This window comes from Diceros bicornis, chromosome X, assembly GCF_020826845.1.
Source record: "Diceros bicornis minor isolate mBicDic1 chromosome X, mDicBic1.mat.cur, whole genome shotgun sequence".
NCBI lineage: Eukaryota > Metazoa > Chordata > Mammalia > Perissodactyla > Rhinocerotidae > Diceros > Diceros bicornis.
In genome coordinates this window covers 73295007-73316078 of record NC_080781.1, presented here as the reverse complement: position 1 = coordinate 73316078, position 21072 = coordinate 73295007, and the positions used below count along the sequence as shown (strand labels likewise).

Below are 21072 nucleotides of genomic sequence, written 5' to 3'. Positions count from 1 at the left end.
TGTCTGTTGTAACCTCTCCTCTTTCATTTCTGATTTTACTTATTTTTGCCTTCTCTCTTTTTTTCTTGGTGAGTCTAGCTAAAGGTTTGTCAATTTTGTTGATCTTTTCAAAGAACCAGCTCATGGTTTTATTAATTTTTTCTATTGTTTTTTTTTGGTCTCTATTTCATTTATTTCTGCTCTGATTTTTATGATTTCCCTTCTTCTACTGATTTTGGGCTTTGTTTGTTCTTCTTTTTCCAGTTCCTTTAGGTGCATTGTTAGATTGTTTATTTGAGATTTTTCTTGTTTGTTGAGATAGGCCTGTATTGCTATAAACTTCCCTCTTAGAACCGCTTTTGCTGTATCCCATAAATTCTGGCATGTCGTATTTTCATTGTCATTTGTCTCCAGGTATTTTTTGATTTCTTATTTGATTTCTTCGTTGACCCAGTCATTGTTCAGTAGCACTTTGTTTAATCTCCACATTTGTGACTTTTCTGATTTTATTCCTATAGTTGATTTCTAGTTTCAAACTGTTGTGGTCAGAAAAGATGTTTGGTATTATGTCAATCTTCTTAAATTTCTGGAGACTTGTTTTGTGGCCTAATATGTGATCAGTCCTGGAGAATGTTCCATGTGCATTTGAAAAGAACGTGTATTCTTCGGATTTTGGATGGAATCCTCTGTATATATCTACTAGGTCCATCTGTTGTAGTGTATCATTTAAGGCCAATTTTTCCTTATTAATCTTCTGTTTGGATGATCTATCTGTTGGTGTAAGTGGAGTGTTAAAGTCCCCTACTATTATTGTGTTACTGTCTATTTCTGTTTTTATGTCTGTTAATAATTGCTTTATATATTTAGGTGCACCTACATCGGGTGCATAGGTATTTACAAGTGTTATATCCTCTTGTTGGATTGTTCCCTTGATCATTATGTAATGCCCTTCTTTGTCTCTTTTTACAGTTTTTGTTTTAAAGTTTAATTTGTTTGATATGAGTACTGCTACCCCAGCTTTCTTTTCATTGCAATCTGCATGAAGTATCATTTTCCATCCTTTCACTTTCCGTTTGTGAGTGTCTTTAGGTCTGAAGTGTGTCTCTTGTATGCAGCATATATATGGGTCTTGTTTTTTTGTTCAATCAGCCACCCTATGCCTTTTAATTGGTGCATTTAGTCCATTGACATTTAAAGTAGCTATTTATAATTATATACTTACTGCCATTTTTTAACTTTTGTTTTTCTCAGTGTTTTAGTAGTCCTTCTCTGTTCCTTTCTTCTTCTGTACAGAATTGATGGTCTCTTTAGTTTGACCTCTGTCTGAAAGCTCTACTCTTTAACTCCCCTCCTCCCTCATTTTATGTTTTCGATATCATATCTAACCTCTTTTTTGTGCATTTGTATCCATTACGTTCTTATCATGGAAATAGATAATTTTTCCTATTTGTGGTCTTCTCTTTTCCCCTTAAATCAGTCCCTTTCACATCTCTTGTAGCACTGGTTTCTTGGTGACAAACTCCTTTAATTTTTGCTTGTCTGGGAAATTTTTGATCTCTCCTTCCATTTTTTTTTTTTTTTAAAGATTTTATTTGGGGCTGGCCCAGTGGCGCAAGCGGTTAAGTGCGCGCGCTCCGCTGCGGCGGCCCGGGGTTCGCTGGTTCGGATCCCGGGCGCGCACCGACGCACTGCTTGGTAAGCCATGCTGTGGCGGCGTCCCATATAAAGTGGAGGAAGATAGGCACCGACGTTAGCCCAGGGCCGTCTTCCTCAGCGAAAAAAAGAGGAGGATTGGCGGATGTTAGCTCAGGGCTGATCTCCTCACAAAAAAAAAAAAAAAAAAAAAAAAAAAAGATTTTATTTATTTATTTTTTCCCCAAAGCCCCAGTAGATAGTCGTCTGTCATAGCTGCATATCCTTCTAGTTGCTGTATGTGGGATGCGGCCTCAGTGTGGCCGGAGGAGCGGTGCGTCGGTGTGCGCCCGGGATCTGAACCCGGGCCGCCGGCAGCGGAGTGCGCGCACTTAACCACTAAGCCACCGGGCCGGCCCCTCTCCTTCCATTTTTAATGATAACCTTGCTGGGTAGAGTATTCTTGGCTGTAAGTTTTTTCCTTTTAGCACTTTAAATATATCATGCCATTCTCTTCTAGTCTGTAAGGTTTCTGTTGAGAGGTCAGCTGAGAGCCTTATGGGGTTTCCTTTGTATTTAACTTGACTTTCTCTTGCAGCTTTTAGGATTCTCTCATTATCTTTAATTCTGGACATTTTGATTATGATGTGTCTTGTGGGCCTCTTTTGGTTTATCTTGTTTGGGCCTCTCTGTGCTTCCTGTACCTGGATGTCTGTTTCCTTCCTTAGGTTAGGGAAGTTTTCATCTATTATTTCTTGAAATAGATTCTCTGCCCCTTTGTCTTGCTCTGCTCCTTCCGGGACACCTATAACACGGAAGTTAGTGCACTTGATGTTCTCCCTGAGGTCCCTTAGACTGTCCTCACTCTTTTTAATTCTTTTCCCTTTTACCTGTTCAGCTTGGGTAATTTCTTCTAGTCTTTCGTCCAGCTCACAGATCCATTCTTCTGTATCCTCTACTCTGCTTTTGAGTCCCTCTAGTGAATTTTTCATTTACAATATTGTATTCTTCATTTCTGATTGGTTCTTTTTTATATCTTCCATTTCTTTGTTGACATTCTCACTGAGTTCATCTATTCTTCTCCCCAGATCAGTGAGCATCCTTAACACCCTTAGTTTGAACTCTCTGTCGGGTAGGTTGCTCATTTCTGTTTCACTTAGTTACTTTTCTGGGGTTTTGTCCTGTTCCCTTACTTGGAATGTATTCCTTTCCCTCCTCATTTTGCCTCTTTCCCTGTGCTTGTGACTACGTATTAGGTAGGTCAGCTACGTCTCCTGCTCTTGGATAGGTGACCTTATGTAACTGATGGCTTAGGAGGCCTGCCCTGTGCTTCCCTCAGTTTTCAGTGTTCCAGGGGTGACCCCTGTGTGGGCTACATGTGTCCTTCTGTTGTGGCCTGTTTGCTCTCTCTGTAGGCGCCCAGGGAGGCCGAGTTATGCTCCTAGCCAGCTGCTGTAATGCTCAGATGCTTGTAGTTGTTGTGTGCCCTTCAGTCTCTTTATCAGCTGTGGGGATCCCCAGCATAGTTGGCTGCAAGTTCTAATACCACATTTGTGTTGCAGTATTTCTTTTAAGTGAGTAGGCCCCCAGTGTGGCAGGTTGTGAGGCTCAGGGCCTTACAATTGGTATAAGCCTCCAGCCTTTAGGTCTCTTGTCAGCTCTCTGAGGATTGTAGCTGGGCGGGCCTGGCCTCAGGCACAGGAGCACCCAATTGTTTCAGGCTTTGGAAGGTTGGGCAAACCACCTATGTGGGTCTTTGAGAAGCACAAGTCTTCTGCAGCTGACAAGCCCTGCCGGCCACAGGTCCACACACACAGTCAACACAGTCCTGCCCCATGTGCGTGCCCCCACCTCCTGAAGCGGACCCAGTCTATCCCCGGCGGGACCTCCACACACTCCACCACTGCCCCACACTCTCCACCCGCTCCTTGTGCACGCCCTGCCCCACTGACTTCGGCTCAGTTGCCAGGCTGCAGAGAATCCAGCCACCAATCTATGCAGGCCCACAAGTTGCCTGAGGGCTTGTTGTTGGGTGGGGCCAGTCTCTAGGGTGGGCTGCCTGCCCTGGCTGAGCTGGATTAAATCAGTGCTCTAGCTGGTGGGGCAGACCCTGGGCTAGCAGGCCCCAGGGAGAACTCCAATGGTCAATGGTCTGTGTCAGCACTCCCACACCAGGCCCCAACAATGGCCGCCACCAATGTCCCAGTCCCTGGAGAGGTCTCAGCTCTCACCGAGATGCACACAGGGCCTATTAGTTGAGTCTGTTTTCACCAAAGCACTGTGCAACTTTCTGGTGATTTTAGGTTGCTTTCTGAAACGGGTGAGTTTGTTCGTGGGCCCTTTAAGAACCGGTTTTAATTTCTTTGTGACCCAGCTTTTCTGGGGGTATTCCACAATGTTTTAGTAGCAGGCAAAGTCAGATATTATGCCACTCGTCTCGATTGTGCTGGGTCTACAAAATGCCCACAGCGGGGGTGCTCCCGGCTCAGGGCCCTGGGCCTCCATGGAGGGCTGGGTACCTGTGGGCTGCTCCCGGGCGGCCGTGAGGCGCTGCGGCTTGTGAAGGCGGCGTTTTTCCTCTCCAGAAGGGAGTTTCTGCCTCTTCTACCTCAGTTAGGATTGTCCGTTGTTGCAGGAGTTCCTCTTATCCAGTTTTCAGTTCTGTCTCAGGGCTAATTTTTCCACAAGTAGTTGTAAATTGGCTGTGTCCGCGGGAGGAGGTGAGTTCAGAGTCTGCCTACGCTGCCATCTTGACTTCAAATCTCTCTTCTATTTTCTTAACAGAAATAATGTTAATAATAATAGGAATAATTAAGTCAATGGCACATTTCTTAAAGTTGAGTTTGAAATCTAAGGAGATGAAAGAACATCAATTCATACTTTTCTTAAAAAGCCTTTAATGTAAAATACCTTATATTAAGCTTTAAGAACCTTCATTGGCATCTTTATATTATTGAAGTGATACAGCAGTTGGCAGGGCACTCCCAAACTGATCAAAGCAGATGGGGTTTAATTTTAGTAAAGGTATTTATAGAGACCTTGAGGTTTGCAACATTTTGCTTAATAGCTCCACATTAAACATATATCCCTAGATATTTAGTAAGTAACATATAATATTATATCTTTATATTGATTCATATGCGCTTTATTTTCTGTACAGGTACCATGACATGCCAGATGTCATTGACTTCCTTGTGCTACATCAGTTTTATAATGAAGCCAAAGAAAGGAACTGGCAGATTGGTAAGTATAGAATTCTCACTTAATAACTATTAAGTTTGAAGTAGAGTAAATAACTTTTTTCACTCTGATTCAACAGAAAAAAACTAGTTTAACATGTAACTGGAAAAAGGTGTTAGCAAAATTAGAAAAATTAAATTTTCTTTTTCACTTACATTTAGGTGATTTTATGCACATTGTGTGAGGCATATAACCTCTAAACCTTCTGGGAATACCTACTGTATTAAAATACAAGTCTGAATTAAAAAGAAAATCATCAGGGGCTGGCCTGGTGACTTAGTGGTTGGGTTCGCGCACTCCGCTTCGGCGGCCTGGGGATCACAGATTTGGATCCCGTGTGCAGACCTATGCACTGCTTATCAAGCCATGCTATGGTAGGTGTCCCATATAAAGTAGAGAAAGATGGGCACGGGTGTTAGCCCAGGGCCAATCTTTCTCAGCAAAAAGAGGAGGATTGGCAACAGATGTTAGCTCAGGGCTAGTCTTCCTCACAAAAAAAAAAAATAAAGGAAAAGAAAATCATCAAATGTCAATTGCCCTAAAATAAAGTACTTAACACTTAGGCTCTTAAACAGACCATTACTGATTGTGGTTTCCTTTCTTTCTCTCTTTTTCTGTCTCTGTCTGTCTCTCTCTGTGTCTGTCTCTTTCTCCCTGTCTCTATCTGTTTCTCTTTCTCTCTCTACCTCTACCTTTCCCCACTCCTTCTTTCCCACTCTTCCTTTCCCCCCTCCTTTCCCGCTCTCCCTCTTCTCCTCTCCCTCCCTTCTCTCCTCACCAGCTATTTGTTCTTGGGCGAGTTTTTAACCTCTCTGTGCCTCACTTCCATTATCTTTAAAATGGGAATCATATCAGAACACACCTATAAGGTTGATGTGGGCAGTAAATGAATTAATATATAGAAAGCACTTAAATGGTACCTGACACAGAGTAAACTCTATGTAAATGTTTGCTAACAATACTTTTAAATTTTCCTTTCTTATGTGGAAGAAACATTTTTGTCCACAATCGTTTGGTTTTGTAATCCTTAGCCATTTAGAGACAGAAAACTAGTATGAAGAGATTTTTAAAGGCGAAAAGCTGAAAGTAAAAAGAAAGAAAGGAAGAAATAACTGTAGTAACATATGTACAGTGCAAGGAGTATGCCTAATGATGATCCCAAGTAATTGATAAAAGTAAAATTATATATGGTAGCATTTATTTTAGAAGACATGGATGTATGTGATGTATTTCAAAAAGATTATTAGCACTTGGCAATCAAAATCCTTGAAGAGGGTAAAATGTAAAATTCACTTCTCTGGAAAACTTAGATTTAAACCTCTAATAATGCTTGATATAATGCTGTTTCTGTATTCAACAAAAAGTAGCAAGTTAGAGTGGGAACAAAGCTATCATTCTCAAAAGCACCCTTTTAAGAATTTCTAAAAACATTATAGGTGATAGATTCCGCAGTATAATAGATGACGCCTGGTGGTTTGGAACTGTGGAGAGTCAGCAGCCTTTTCAACCAGAGTATCCTGATAGTTCTTTCCAGTGTTACAGTGTTCAGTAAGTACAGTTATGGTCTTTTATGCCTGATATATTTCTGTAGTACTATATGGACTTTCTATAAACCCTATCAGGAATAATACTTTTTTTTATCTGACTCATCTAGTCTTATAAGACCTGGACCTGTAAGGAAGTAATAGTTCCTGTAAGCATGGAATTTGATGATAAACCTTTTGGTCCAATATACATGCTAAAACAAAGCAAGAACTAAAGAATTATTTCTACCTCCCTTATGCCTGTATTTTCTCTTAAATATTTCTATTTTAGACACAAATTACAACTATTATTTTATGAAGAATATTGAAATTAATTCAATGTTTAAAGTAATTGTTGTAGCTGGAATATAGCAATGAATATTAGTACCTAGTCTTTTATTTAGTGGTATGAAGTCTAAGGAGAGGTGACTGCATTGCGTCTAAACGTACTATTTGTCTACAACATTTACTTTAGTTCTTCATGAAATCCCAGAGTTGTAAGATTCCTAATGAACGAAGCTTTCTTCTCAAGAATGATAGAAGAAATGTTTATCCTGTGAAGATTGACTTTTAGTCTCCATATTGTGGATGAAAAAGGAATATTAAAACTTTGGAGATGCTATAATACTTAAGCTCTAGGATAAAGTAGATTATCTCACAGAAAGAAGTGATCTATTAAATCGACTTTTTTAACCTGAAAGGAATTTTCCAAAGAGACCTTTTTATTCTGTACTCTGGCTTAACATTGAATATATGTCTGATTGGAATTAAAAAAAAAAAGCCAAGTAAAACTAAGAGTAAGCTTATTGCTCTTCAAGTTTCATATTAGTGGACCATGTTTTGTCTGTTAGAGGTTTATTATTATCTTTATGGAGGCAAAGTTGTACTTTAAGGAAAACTGTATTACCCCTTTCCAAATTTCACCCCCAAAAAGTCACGCAAATTATGCTAGTATACAAAAGTGTCATGTGAATTTGATTTATATCTTATTTTTTAATAGCTGGGACAATAACGAGAGAGAAAAGATGAGCCCCTGGGATATGGAGCCAATTCCAGAAGGAAGTAAATATGCTTTTAAAAATGAATTATAATTCTTCTAAAAGAAAAATGTCAGTAGCATACATTGGAAACTAATGATTTCTGATTTTTCATCTTATACATAGCTGCCTTTCCAGATGAAGTTGGTGCTGGTGTTCCTGTGTCCCAGGAGGAACTGACTGCTTTGCTATACAAACCCCAGGAAGGAGAGTGGGGGGCTCATTCCAGAGATGAGGAATGTGAACGGGTTATTCAGGGCATCAACCACCTTCTTTCCCTGGGTATGGTGAATATGAAAGAATACTAGAAGGATGGGAGGGAACAAGGAAAACCAGCAGAATTTTAAGTTATACAAAAGGAAATGGATTTATTTTCACTGTATACTTTTAACTTAAGAGGCACAGTGATTCTAGTATTAATATTAACATTTTTATATGCCTGGCCAAAGTAATGACTGATAAACTTTTTCAGTTCTCTGGGGGCTTGTAACAGAGAAGGCAGGCATATAGGTGTCTTGTACTTTCTTGCGTCATTTTGGCTCTCTAGCTATTCCCTGAGCCTGGCTTTGGATGGGTTCTTTGGTAAAGACAGTGGGTGAGTAATATATTTTACTCACATGACTAGTTATATTTTCTAAAACATATCACTGGAGATGTTTGGCATTTATCCAGAAGAAACATAAATTTGAAGTTAAATATGGTACTCCTTTAATTTTGTCTCATTTTACCTTATTTGAACCAGTGTATTATGCATGATTTATAGATATTATGTCCAAATAAAAAGAATAACATAATAACAGTATGGTCTAATATTTTCATAATTGAATCATTATCATTTTATAATGTAGCATGTTGCTCTCCCTTCTTGTTTATATATGAATTTTTGTTTGTTAACATGAAATTTTAATGTCCTTTAAAAAACTACCTTTTTTGATTTTGGTAATATTGTAGATTTTGCCAGCCCTTTTGCTGTTCCAGTGGATCTCAGTGCCTATCCCTTGTATTGTACTGTAGTTGCTTATCCAACTGACCTCAACACCATCAGGCGGAGACTTGAAAATCGCTTTTACAGGTCTGTTTAGTTTTATCATTTACTATAAAGTTTATAACTTTTCCATGTTTTGCTTTCCTTTTTGCGTAACGATACACTAAGATCTGTGTTTTCATATGTAAAATAATCATTCAAAAGACCCACTCCAAAATTTCTTCTAAAAATTTGAAACACTAATTTCCCTTTATTCAATAGATTCTCAGTCTTCCAGGGTAAGAAGGGATATGGAAAAAAGGACACGGAGGAAATTATGAGCAGCACAAATCACGTGTAAAACAAAACCTATGGTTAACTTTGTTTATTAAAAGCAGATTAAATGGTTTGTAGATTCATCATGATTAAGATGCTACAGAGACTCGGAGCATATTTAAATCCCCTGTTGGAGAATTAGGCAGCAAATAATTAGATTTAGTTACCAGCCCCAAAATGTGTATAGAAAAAGAGCCAAGTTATTTTTTCCTTGGTTTTGGTTGGAAGGGAGATGGTTAAGGGAGGGTGGTAGAGGGCACCTTTTGCTGCCTCTCTCACCCCAGATTCCACTGTGTCCTAACCACAGTTATTCCATGAACTGGTTGTAAATATAACCAGTTGGGTGTATTTTATAACATTACCTATAATTTCATTCAGTAAGTAGCTAGATAAAAATCTGTCCTTTTCTACAGCCTAGTTTCTTTTTTTCTTGCTCTTCTCATCTCTTCTCAAAACTAAACATTCTTTTGACTTTATCAAAACACTGTTTGTTTTTATTTGTTGGTATTTGATCAAATTGCTATTTACTTATAATGTCCTGGGTCAGTTTTTTTCCAAGTTTTAATATGCAGTCCAATGGTTCTAACTTCTTGCCTGTGCTTCCAATACTGTAACTATATACCTTTATTAGTGCACATCAGTCACACATGTATATTGCGTACATACATATGTTAGAACACCTTTGACATATCACAATTAAGTGCCTAGTTGTTCTATGTTGTATATTCCTAGAATAGACTTTAAATGTATCAACCAAAAGTAACAGAGAATATTTTTTCTTTCATAGGAGAATATCAGCGTTAATGTGGGAGGTACGCTACATTGAGCACAATGCCAGGACTTTCAATGAGCCAGACAGTCCTATAGTTAAAGCAGCCAAAATTGTAACTGATGTCTTACTTCGATTTATTGGGTAAGAAGAAGCTGTATCTTCCATAGGGGCTGACTTCTGATTTTTTTTAATTTATTGAAATGTATTTTTGACTTATCTTATTTCTTAGGGATCAGAGTTGTACTGATATACTGGATACTTACAATAAAATTAAGGCAGAAGAACTAAACAGTACTGATGCAGAGGAGGTAAGAATCGCACCATGATGAGTAAGCATGAATTCCTTTTCTGTTATTTGAAGGACAGTAAATATTACATGTAAGTGTTAGGACTGGCCATGAGTAGTGAAGCTGATTTCTAAAAGCTGGCTGAATACCTGCATCTTTTTATATTAAATTTTTTAACCTGTATTTATATAGCATATACCAAAAATGTAGTGGTGCTACAGTGTTTAGTCAGAGACAGGTGGCCAGTCATCCTATTTGACTCAGTGGCTTTCAGTGATGAGAAGCCAACACTTCATTTTCCAGCACTTAAAAACAAGACAAAGCACTAAATATTTTAAAAGAGTGGTTAGTTGATTGAAATTTTAGTATGGATTGATTTTCTACACAATATATGTACAATAAAATTTCATTCAGGTTTGAAAGTCTACATTTTTAGTAGTTTCGTGCAATTACTGTTTGATTTCCTTTATGGAAATTTGCAAACATAAGCCAATTTTCCTTAATGAAATGAAATTAATATTGTCAACAGACTCTCATATATCTGATTTCCCCACCCAGCCATATCCCTAATTTACATAAAGCCATTTTTGACTAGAGGCTACGATAGAGAGAAGCAAAAACCAAGATAAGAGGCTGAAACAATAATGGAAAGTGATAATTCAAAAATCTTTAGTGGAAAACAATTCATCCCAGGGATGAGTGACTCAAATATGCTAGATTCTATTGTATGGCTATTGTACAGAGATATTTTACATGTTTATATTATCTGTACTGTTAATCTCCAGAATGGTAAATCTCCAATGTTGTTTTTTATTCTTTCATGAAAACGTATCTGACTATAAAACATTGTAAGTACTATTGGAATTAAATGTTATTTACATAGTAAGAAAAACTCGGATGTGACAATTAGATATTATCCTCCTGAAACTAATGAAAAATTTATCATTCTTATTCCTGATATTATTTTCTCTGACCTTTCACATAAATGCATTTTGACTTAGGATTTGATGTAGTAAGAATTTCTCCTCAGAGTAGTACTACTTGAGTTAGAATAGAAAATTAAAGTAAAATGTAATTCAACAACTTTATCTTTTTTTTTTTTTTTTGGTGAGAACATTTAAGTTCTACTCTCTTAGGAAATTTCAATTATACAATACAGTGTTATCAGCTATAGTCACCATGGTTTACATTGGATCTTTAGATCCTCAGACCTTATTCATCTTTAAGCTGAAAGTTTATACCCTTTTACCAATCTCTTCCTATATCCCCTACCACCCAGCCCCTGACAACCACTTTTCTATCCTGTTTCTATGAGTTTGACTTTTTTTTTTAAGATTCCACATGTATGTGATACCATGCAATATCTGTCTTTATCTGTCTAATTTATTTCATTGAGCATGCCCTCAGGGCCCATCCATGTTGTAACAAATGGCAGGATTACCTTCTTTCTCAAGGCTGAGTAATATTCCATTGTATGTATATACCACATCTTCTTTATCCATTCATCTATCAATGGACTCTTAGGTTTCTTCCATATCTTGGCTATTAGAAGTAATGCTGCAGTACACATAGGGTTTCATATATCTTTTTGAATTAGTGTTTTGTTTTTTTCAGATAAATACCCAGAAGTGGAATTGCTGGATCATCTAGTAGTTCTATTTTTAATTTTTTGAGGAATCTTCATACTGTTTGCCATAGTGGCTACAGCAATTTACATTCTCATCAACAGTGTATGAGTGTTCTCTTTTCTCCACATCCTCATCAACACTTGTTATTTATTGTCTTTTTGATAATAGCAATTTTGACAGATGTGAGGTGATATCACATTGTGGTTTTCATTTGCATTTTCCTGATGGTTAGTGATGTTGAGCATCTTTTCATGTACCTTTTGGCCATCTGTATGTCATCTTCGGAAACATGTCTGTTCAAGTCCTCTGCCCATTTTTTAATTGGATTGTTTGTTTTTTTGCTATTGAGTTATATGAGTTCTTTATATATTTTGGATATTAACTCCTTATCAGATACATCATTTGCAAATATTTTCTTCCATTCCATAGATTGCCTTTTCATTTTGTTGATGATTTCCTTTGCTGTGAAGAAGCTTTTTAGTTTAATGTAGTTCCACTTGTTTATTTTTGCTTTTTTGCCTTTGCTTTTATTTCCTTTGGATTTTGTCAAATCCAAAAAAATCATTGCCAAGACTGATGTTAAGGAGCCTACCATCTGTGTTTTCTTCTGAGTTCTATAGTTTCATGTCTTTAATCCATTTTGAGTTGAGTTTTATGTATGGTATAAGATAGGAGTCCAGTTTCATTCTTTGGCATGTGGCTGTCCAGTTTTCCCAGCACCATTTATGGAAGAGACTATCCTTTCCCCATTGTATATTCTTGGCTCCTTTGTTGTAAATTAATTTACCATATATGTGTGGGTTTATTTTTGTGTTCTCTTTTCTGTTCCATTGATCTACGTGTCTGTTTTTATGCCAGTACCATACTGTTTTGATTACTATAGCTTTGTAATATAGTTTGAAATCAGGGAGTATGATGCCTCCAGCTTTATGCTTTCTGAAGATTGCTTTGACTATTAGTAGTATTTTTTGTGGTTCTGTACAAATTTTAGGATTATTTTTTTTTATTTTTGTAAAAAATGGCATTAGAATTTTGATAGGGATTGCATTGAATCTGTAGATTGCTTTGGGTGGTATGGACGTTTTAACAATATTAAATCTTACAATCCATGAGCACAGAGTATCTTTCCATTTATTAGCACAGAGTATCTTTCCATTTATTTGTGTCATCTTCAGTTTTCAGTGTATAATTTTCCCCTCCTTGGTTAAATTTATTCCTAGATATTTTATTCTTTTTGATACAATTACAGATGGGTTTATTTTTTTAATTTCACTTTCTGATAGTTCTTTGTTAGTGTATAGAAAAACAACTTATTTTTGTATATTGATTTTGTATCCTGCAACTTTACTGAATTTGTTTATTAGTTCTAACAGTTTTTTGGTGGAGTCTTTAGGGTTTTCTTTATGTAACATCATGTCGTCTGCTTAATAGAGACAATTTTACTCTTCCTTTCTGATTTGGATGCCTTTTGCTTTTCTTTCCTAATTGCTCTAGCTAGGACTTCCAATACTATGTTAAATACAAGTGGCTAGAGTGGGCATCCTATCTTGTTCCTGATCTTAGAGGAAAAGCTTTTAGCTTTCATTATTGACCATGATGCTAGCTGTGGGCTTGTCACATATGGCCTTTATTATGTTGAAGTACGTTCTCTCTATACCTAGTTTGTTGCGAGTCTTTATTATGAGTGGATGTTGCTCTTTTTAGAGTAGCACTCCTTGAGTTAGAATAGAAAATTAAAGTAAAATGTAATTCAACAACTTTATTTTATTAGAAAGGGGTACTAATAGCTCATGAGCTACTTTTCTTTTCTCCTAGGCATTACCTATATGCTTTACCATCACCAAGTAAATAGCGGTGCATGGGCCTTGCCTCTTTATATTAAAAAACTATCCGTCAGAGGGATACTTTACTGAATCTTAGGTTTTAATACACTTTTATATTTTCTCTATAATAAAGAGATGTATTTCTTAAAATAGCAAAAGATTAATCATGAGTAATTCATGATTATATTATATTAAATTAGCATGTCATCTAGAATAAGGTTTTTATTTTTCAATTCTAACATTTAGGTAGCCAGCCCTGGTGGTCTCAGAGGTTAAGATTCTGCACTCTCATTGCCATCGCCTTGGTTTGTTTCCCAGTCAGAGAACCAGACCACTTGTCTGTTGGTTGTCATACTGTGGCGGCTGCCTATTGCTGTGATGCCAAAATCGATGCCACCAGTATTTCAAATACCAGTAGGGTTACCCATGGTGTACAGATTTCAGCGGAGCTTCCAGACTAAGACAGACTAGGAAGAAGCAATGTCGGGTTTGGTTACTACTAGGATGGGAGGCAAACTAGGAAGAAGGACCTGGCCAACCACTTTCGAAAAAATTGGCCATGAAAACCCTATGAATAGCAGTGGAGTATTGTCTGATAGAGTGCCAGAGGATGAGAGCATGGCACAAAAAAGACTGGAGAGAGTTCCACTCTGCTGTACACAGCGTCCCTAGGAGTCAGAATTGACTTGATGGCACTAAAAACAAAAAAAATTTAGGTGGATCTTGAGATACTGATCACTATACAGGCAGATCTTGGAGATTTTACGGTTCCATTCCATGCCACCGCAACAAAGCAAATATCACATTAAAGCGAATCACACAAATTTTTTGGTTTCCCAGTGCATATAAAAGTTATGTTTACACTATACTGTAGTCTAAGTGTGCAACAGCATTATGTCTAAAAAAGCAATATACATACCTTATTTAAAAAATACTTTATTGCTAAAAAATGCTAGCCATCATCTGAGCCTTCAGTGAGTCATGATCTTTTTGCTGGTAGAGGGTCTTGCCTCGATGATGTTAATGGCTGCTGACTGATCAAGATGGTGGTTGCTGTATGTTGGGGTAGCTGTGGCAATTTCTTTTTTCTTTTCTTTTTTTTTTTTTTTTTTGCTGAAGAAGATTCTCCCTGAGCTAACATCTGTCGCCAATATTCCTCTTTGTTTTGCTCGAGGAAGATTAGCCCTGAGCTAACATCTATGCCAGTCTTCCTCTATTTTATGTGTGGGTCACCGCCACAGCATGGCTAACAAGTGGTATAGGTCTGTGCCGGATCTGAACCCGCGAACCCGGGCCGCCAGGGCATGCCAAACTTAACCACTAAGCCACGGGGCTGGCCCAATGTGGCAATTTTTTAAAATAAGACAACAGTGAAATTTGCCGCATTGATTGACTCTTCTTTTCATGAACAATTTCTCTCTAGCATGTGATGCTGTCTGAAAGCATTTTCCCCACAGTAGAACTTCTGTGAAAAGTGGAGTCAATCCTCTCAAACCCTGCTGCTGCTTTATCTACTAAGTTTATGTAATATTCTAAATCCATTGTTGTCATTTCAACAATCTTCACAGCATCTTCACCAGGAGTAGATCACATCTCAAGAAACCACTTTCTTTGCTCATCCGTAGGAGGCAACTCCTCATCTGTTAAAGATTTATCATGAGATTGCAGCAAGTCAGTCACATCTTCAGGTTCCATTTCTAATTCTAGTTCTCTTGCTGTTTCTGCTGCATCAGCAGTTACTTCCTCTACCGAAGTCTTGAACCCTTCCAAGTAATCCATGAAGGTTGGAATCAACTTCTTCCAAACTCCTGTTAATATTGATATTTTGACCTCTTCTCACGAATCACAGATGTTCTTAATGGCATCTACAGTGATGAATCCCTTCCAGAAGATTTTAAATTTACTTTGCCCAGATCCATCAGAGGAATCACTATCTATGGCAGCTATAGCCTTACAAAATGTATTTCTTAAATAATAAGACTTGAAAGTCGAACTTACTCCTTGATCATGGGCTGCAGAATGGATGTTGTATTAGCAGGCATGAAAAAACATACAACTTGTTGTACATCTCCATCAGAGCTCTTGGGCGACCAGGCTCATTGTCAATGAGCAGTAATATTTTGAAAAAAATCTTTTTTTCTGAGCAGTAGGTCTCAATATTGGACTTAACATAGTCATTAAACCTATGATGTAAACAGCTGTGCTTTCATAAGGCCCTATTGTTCCATTTATAGAGCATGGGCAGAGTAGATTTAGCATAATTTTTAAGGGCCCTCAGATTTTCAGAATGGTAAATGAGCATTGGCTTCAACTTACAGTCACCAGCTACATTAGCCCCTATCCAAAAGAGTCAGTCTGTCCTTTAAAGCTCTGAAGCCAGGCATTGACTTCTCATCTCTAGCTATGAAAGTTCTAGATGATATCTTCTTCCATTATAAGGCTGTTTCATCTACATTGAAAATCTGTTGTTTAGTGTAGCCACCTTCACTGACTGTCTTAGCTAGACCTTCTGGATAACTTGCTGCAGCTTCTACATCAGCAGTTGCTGCTTCACCTCGTATTTTTATGTTATGGAGATGGCTTCTTTCCTTAAACCTCATGAACTAATTTTTGCTAACTTCTGACTTTTTTTCTGCAGTTTCCACACCTCTCTCAGCCTTCATAGAGTTGAAGAGAGTTAGGGCCTTGCTCTGGATTAGACTTCAACTTAAGGGAGTGTTGTGGCTGATTTGATCTTCTATCCAGACCACTAAAACTTTCTTCATATCAGCAATAAGGCTGTTTTTGCTTTCTTATCATTCATGTGTTCACTGGAGTAGCACTTTTAATTGCCTTTAGGAACTTGGCATTCACGACTTGGCTAATGGGCAGAAGAGGCCTAGCTTTCAGCCTGTCTCAGCTTTCAACATGCCTTCCTCAGTAAGCTTAATTATTTCTAACTTTTGATTTAAGTGAGAGACATGTGACTCTTCCTTTCACTTGAACACTTAGAAACTATTGTAGGATTATTAATTGTCCTAATTTCAACATTGTTTTATCTGAGGGAATAGGTAGGCCCAAGGAGAGGGAGAGAGACAGGGGGAATGGCTAGTTGATGGAGCAGTCAGAACACACACACCATTTATTGATTAAGTTCACCATCTTATATGGGCACAGTTTGTGGCACCCCAAAACAATTACAATAGTAACATCAAAGATCACTGATCATAGATCACCATAACAAATAAACATTGCGAGACTTACCAAAATATGATACAGAGACACGAAATGAGCAAATGCTGTGGAAAAATGGCGCCGATAGATTTGCTCAACATAGAGTTGCCACAACTCTTCAATTTGTGAAAAAACACAGTATCTGTGAAGCTCAATAAAGCAAAGCTCAATAAAACAAGGTACGCCTGTACTTCTTCCCTCATTTCCTGTTCTGATTTAAAGAGAAACCTTGTTTACTGTTCTTCTCCCACTATATTTTCAAGCTTGTGCACAGCATATAGGGAAAGTTTTAAGTGAGTCTCTCTCTCCAGTCTTTGCTCTGCTGCCTGGTCCAATGATGGAGCAATTGTGATTGTATTTGCTATTTCTTTGTAAATATTCATCTAATTTGTAAGACTTTGAATGTAACGTAACATCTTCTCCTGCTCTTCCGTTTTAATTTTAGGATACAGAAATGGTTGATTTAGATTCAGATGGTCCTGGTACTTCATCTGGAAGAAGGGTGAGTGAATAAATGAACTGCTGATAAGAAAAGTTTTCAGGCTTCCTGTGTTGGGGATCCGTAAGACCAACTCCACTTGTCTGGAGAGTTGCTAGAAAGACTCAGGGAACACGGTATATATAGTTGTTACTCATTGCTAAGGTTTATTACAGTGACACAGTAAGTAAGGTTTATTACAATGATAAACAGCTGGATCGCAGGGAAAAAGACACAGACAGTCTGGTGGAATCCATTTGCAGACTTCTTTATGCTCTCTCTTCCTCTGATGGGCCACACAGAGCATACCCTTTCCTCTGCAATGAAAATGTAGCAACATGTGTGTGATTAGAGACTCAGTCTCCAAGGAATTTATTGGGATCTGGTTATGAAGACACTATCTGACTAACACATGCTAAGATTCTAGACTGCCAGAAAACAGGAAAGCACAGGAAATGTACAGGAAAATCACAAATCACATTGTTTGTATGAACAGTGTAGGGACAGTAAACCACCTTTATTATTTAGGAAACAGTTCAGGTGCCAAACTTCCAGATGCCAGCCAAGCGCCAACTTTGCAAGCAAGACCTACTAAAAGATAGCAGCCTTAAGTCTGTTATGTTAATTCTGTTCTGTACACCTTCCTATGATATTAGACAAATATTTGTTCTATATAGGGAAAAATTTCCTTTAAAATACTGAAAGAGATCATATAAGAAAGACATCAAATGGTAAAGGCCAGAATTTATCATGACAACAAAGGATTTACTAAAAAAACAAAATAGATCAATTCAAGTGTTATTTTAAAAAAATTGTGGTGCCATTATCAAATATACTTAACTATCAGCAAATATTAAGGCATTAAAATTATTAACCTTGTAGAGGAAAAAAAATTGTTCCTCTCTGTTTTATGAGGTTCACATTTTCTTAAAATGAAATTTCAGAATATTAGAATTCTTGCTATTTCCATGAGTATAATATCTAGTTTTTATTTGTTTATATTTTTGCTGGGGAGAATGATGCCTAATCTAAACTAAGAAACTTTTAAATAGGAGGTGCTCTATCTTATATAGATATATTAACATTAGGAAAACAGGAGAAAATCAATGAAGAGTTAAAGAAAGAGCTTTTAGGTATAATTCTATTAAAATCTACAGGTCAAATGCCGAGGCAGAAGACAGTCTTTAAAGTGTAATCCTGATGCTTGGAGAAAACAATGCAAAGAACTGTTGAGCCTCATTTATGAACGTGAAGACTCAGAGCCATTTCGACAGCCAGCTGATCATCTTTCTTACCCAGTAAGCATAGAGCTGTTCAAATAATTGCCCATGTGTAATTTCCCAAAGATGTCCATGCTAAGATCTGAAGAGCCACTTTCCCCCTTTTTTCCTTCCTTCCTCCCTCCCTCCCCTCTTCTTCCTTTGCTCCCTCTCGCTTTCCCTCCTTTTCCTTCCTTGTTTGTGTATCTTTGAATTGTGGAAGTGGGTAGCGTAATTAGTCATGACTTTTTTTTTTTTGGTGAGGGAGATCAGCCCTGAGCTAACATCCGTGCTAATCCTCGTCTTTTTGCTGAGGAAGACCGGCTCTGAGCTAACATCTATTGCCAATCCTCCTCCTTTTTTTCTTCCCCAAAGCCCCAGTAGATAGTTGTATGTCATAGTTGCACATCCTTCTAGTTGCTGTATGTGGGACGCAGCCTCAGCATGGCCGGAGAAGCGGTGCGCTGGTGCGCGCCCGGGACCGAACCCGGGCCGCCAGTAGCGGAGCGCGCGCACTTAACCGCCAAGCCATGGGGCCGGCCAGTCATGACTTTTTAAAATGCCTGTCATGTACTCTGTATGTAAATTATGCAGTTGTAAACCAAATTTTAATCTAAATATCTTTGTGATTCCTTCTTGCTTTTATTTCAGATATTTGTTTAATACATTTTACTAACTTCTAATACACTTCTACACACTGTAGACCCTTGGTGATAAATGTCAGCCCTGTTTAATTTATATTAAATATATGTTATCCAATATGGTCACTTAGAGTAACCAATATAACACACTGGTTTTCATCAAAGATAAAAGCATGAGAACTTATATTATAGGATTCTTTTTCTAGGAGTATTTATATGTTGAATAACCTTTTAGTATAGATAGCAAAACTATTTCAACTTTTTCAGGGAAAAGGCACAGCAATATTTCAGAAAAACCTCAGACCATCCTCTGAAATTAGTAAACATCAATATTCTCTGCATACACGTTCCAGTTGTGAAAAAATATCATTCAAATAAGGAACAAAATTATGTTCAGCAAAGCTTGCTTTGTTTGTAGGGAGTTTGGGTAGAATAAATTAGTCTTGTGTTTTTCATATTGAGAATGGTGAATGTAGAATCCCTTCATCTTAAAGTACAGTCAGTAAAATCATAATTCCTATTTATGGCTCTTTGAGCCTTAAGTCATAATAACACTTCAAGTCTTGATATTTTGTTGTGGTAGTCTGGAAACACTTTATATCTTCTTTACCCTAATAGGGCCATCAAGAGCAAGAGGGAGAATCCTCAGGGTCAGTTGTTCCAGAAAGACAACAAGATCTGTCTCTTTCTGAGGTAGGCCTATTAGTCTCTTAAAAGACATACACTGGTTGTTTTTGAGTTGTTTTATTTTTAAAAATCTCCATATTGTAAATGAACCTTTAATAATTTGTAAAGCTGTTTTCCAACTCTGTTCACTCTCTTTTTACCTTTGAGTTTTTGGTTGTCGTTTATTTTTTGTTTTTTAAATCAACACGTGTTCTCAAGAGTGTTCTTTCTAGCATCTGCATAGATGTTTATTTGTTTCTATAGATCTAAAGCTACTCTAGCAGAGTAGAAAACATCAATTACACAATATAATTATGTCTGTATTGCAGCTGATTATTCCCACTGGAACTTCATTTAGCAGCTGACTGGGTCTTTTGAGTTTTGGTCATCATATTACACAAAGTTCCCACATTTTTCCTCTATGAAAATCTTTGTTTCATAAGCCATACTGTGTTGGAATACACTTTTGATTTTTATGATTTAAGCCAAAAAAATGAAAAAGATAAATTAAGAGCAATTGTGGTTTCTCATACTTTGAAAAATATTTTCTCTCTTTTTATAATACCTTTCCTTTGCCCCTTTTTCTGGGCCTTTGGCTTCTGCTTTAAATGAAATGTGGTGATTTTACTTCTTAATGATTCTGAATAAGATGAGGGATCTAATACTGACTGTGATTTTCACTCCAAAATATGTTTATTTATTGATGATTATGGTATAAATAGCTATAAGTTTCAAATGTAATCCCATATGATAACCCTAGGATTATCTTAACTAGACTTGAAAGACTTAGGTTAAAATAGAATCTTCTCCCTTCCCTAATCAAAATCAAACTAATTCTGAATCTATGAGACTGAAGATCTTAGATGAAGCACAAATGCCACATTCATTAAAAAACAAAAAGATAGAGAGGCACAGACATGGCCAATTTGACTTTGACCTTCAACTAATGACGTCTTGGGTAGAACGCCCTCATAGCCAGAGATATCTTGGAAATATGTAGCTAATTTGTGACATGGAACTATTTAATTGTATGTGAATAATGCCATCTTCTACTTCCATTGAGCACTTAGCTGAGGAATTGGGGATTGCATCAACCTTCAAGCAAGAAATGGAATTCCGTATTATGGACTCTGTAGGGATGAAGCCAGTGGCTTTGGATTTTCTGTTCTGTCCTTTGAGAAAGTCATATGGTTATCGATTACAAGGTGAGGGCTAAGGCCCTCCCACAGACCCCTGCTGTTTTCATTTCCAAAAAAGCTCTATTAAATTGATGGTTTGAGGTTGGGGAGAGGTAGTTGGCTGACTGAAAAGCAGTGTATTTATTTCATGGTGGCTTGGTGATACAAATCTCAGTCCCATTGTATTGTGTAGTATTGTTACCCAGTCTGTGTATTTAATAACACATTCTTCTTTGTAGGGTTATCAGGATGTTATAGACAGTCGTATGGACTTCAGCACTGTGAAAGAAACTTTGGAAGCAGGAAACTATGGTAGTCCTCTGGAATTTTATAAGGACGTTCGCCAAATATTCAGCAACTCCAAAGCTTATACCTCTAATAAAAAGTCAAGGGTATGAAAAACCAATATTAGGTGG

The 21072-nt window shown here is 37.4% G+C and overlaps 1 protein-coding gene across 1 annotated transcript in view; it reads left to right on the top strand.

Annotated features, from left to right (window-relative positions):
* Positions 1-21072, top strand: part of BRWD3 (bromodomain and WD repeat domain containing 3) — a 137196-nt gene that overhangs the window by 99797 nt on the left and 16327 nt on the right. Inside the window, exons 27-37 of the mRNA XM_058536252.1 lie at positions 4772-4854; positions 6288-6399; positions 7375-7436; positions 7538-7693; positions 8363-8483; positions 9499-9624; positions 9713-9791; positions 16880-16936; positions 18070-18210; positions 19431-19505; positions 20896-21048. Coding sequence (XP_058392235.1) covers positions 4772-4854; positions 6288-6399; positions 7375-7436; positions 7538-7693; positions 8363-8483; positions 9499-9624; positions 9713-9791; positions 16880-16936; positions 18070-18210; positions 19431-19505; positions 20896-21048 — 1165 coding nt within the window. The remainder of the gene's footprint in view (positions 1-4771; positions 4855-6287; positions 6400-7374; positions 7437-7537; positions 7694-8362; positions 8484-9498; positions 9625-9712; positions 9792-16879; positions 16937-18069; positions 18211-19430; positions 19506-20895; positions 21049-21072) is intronic.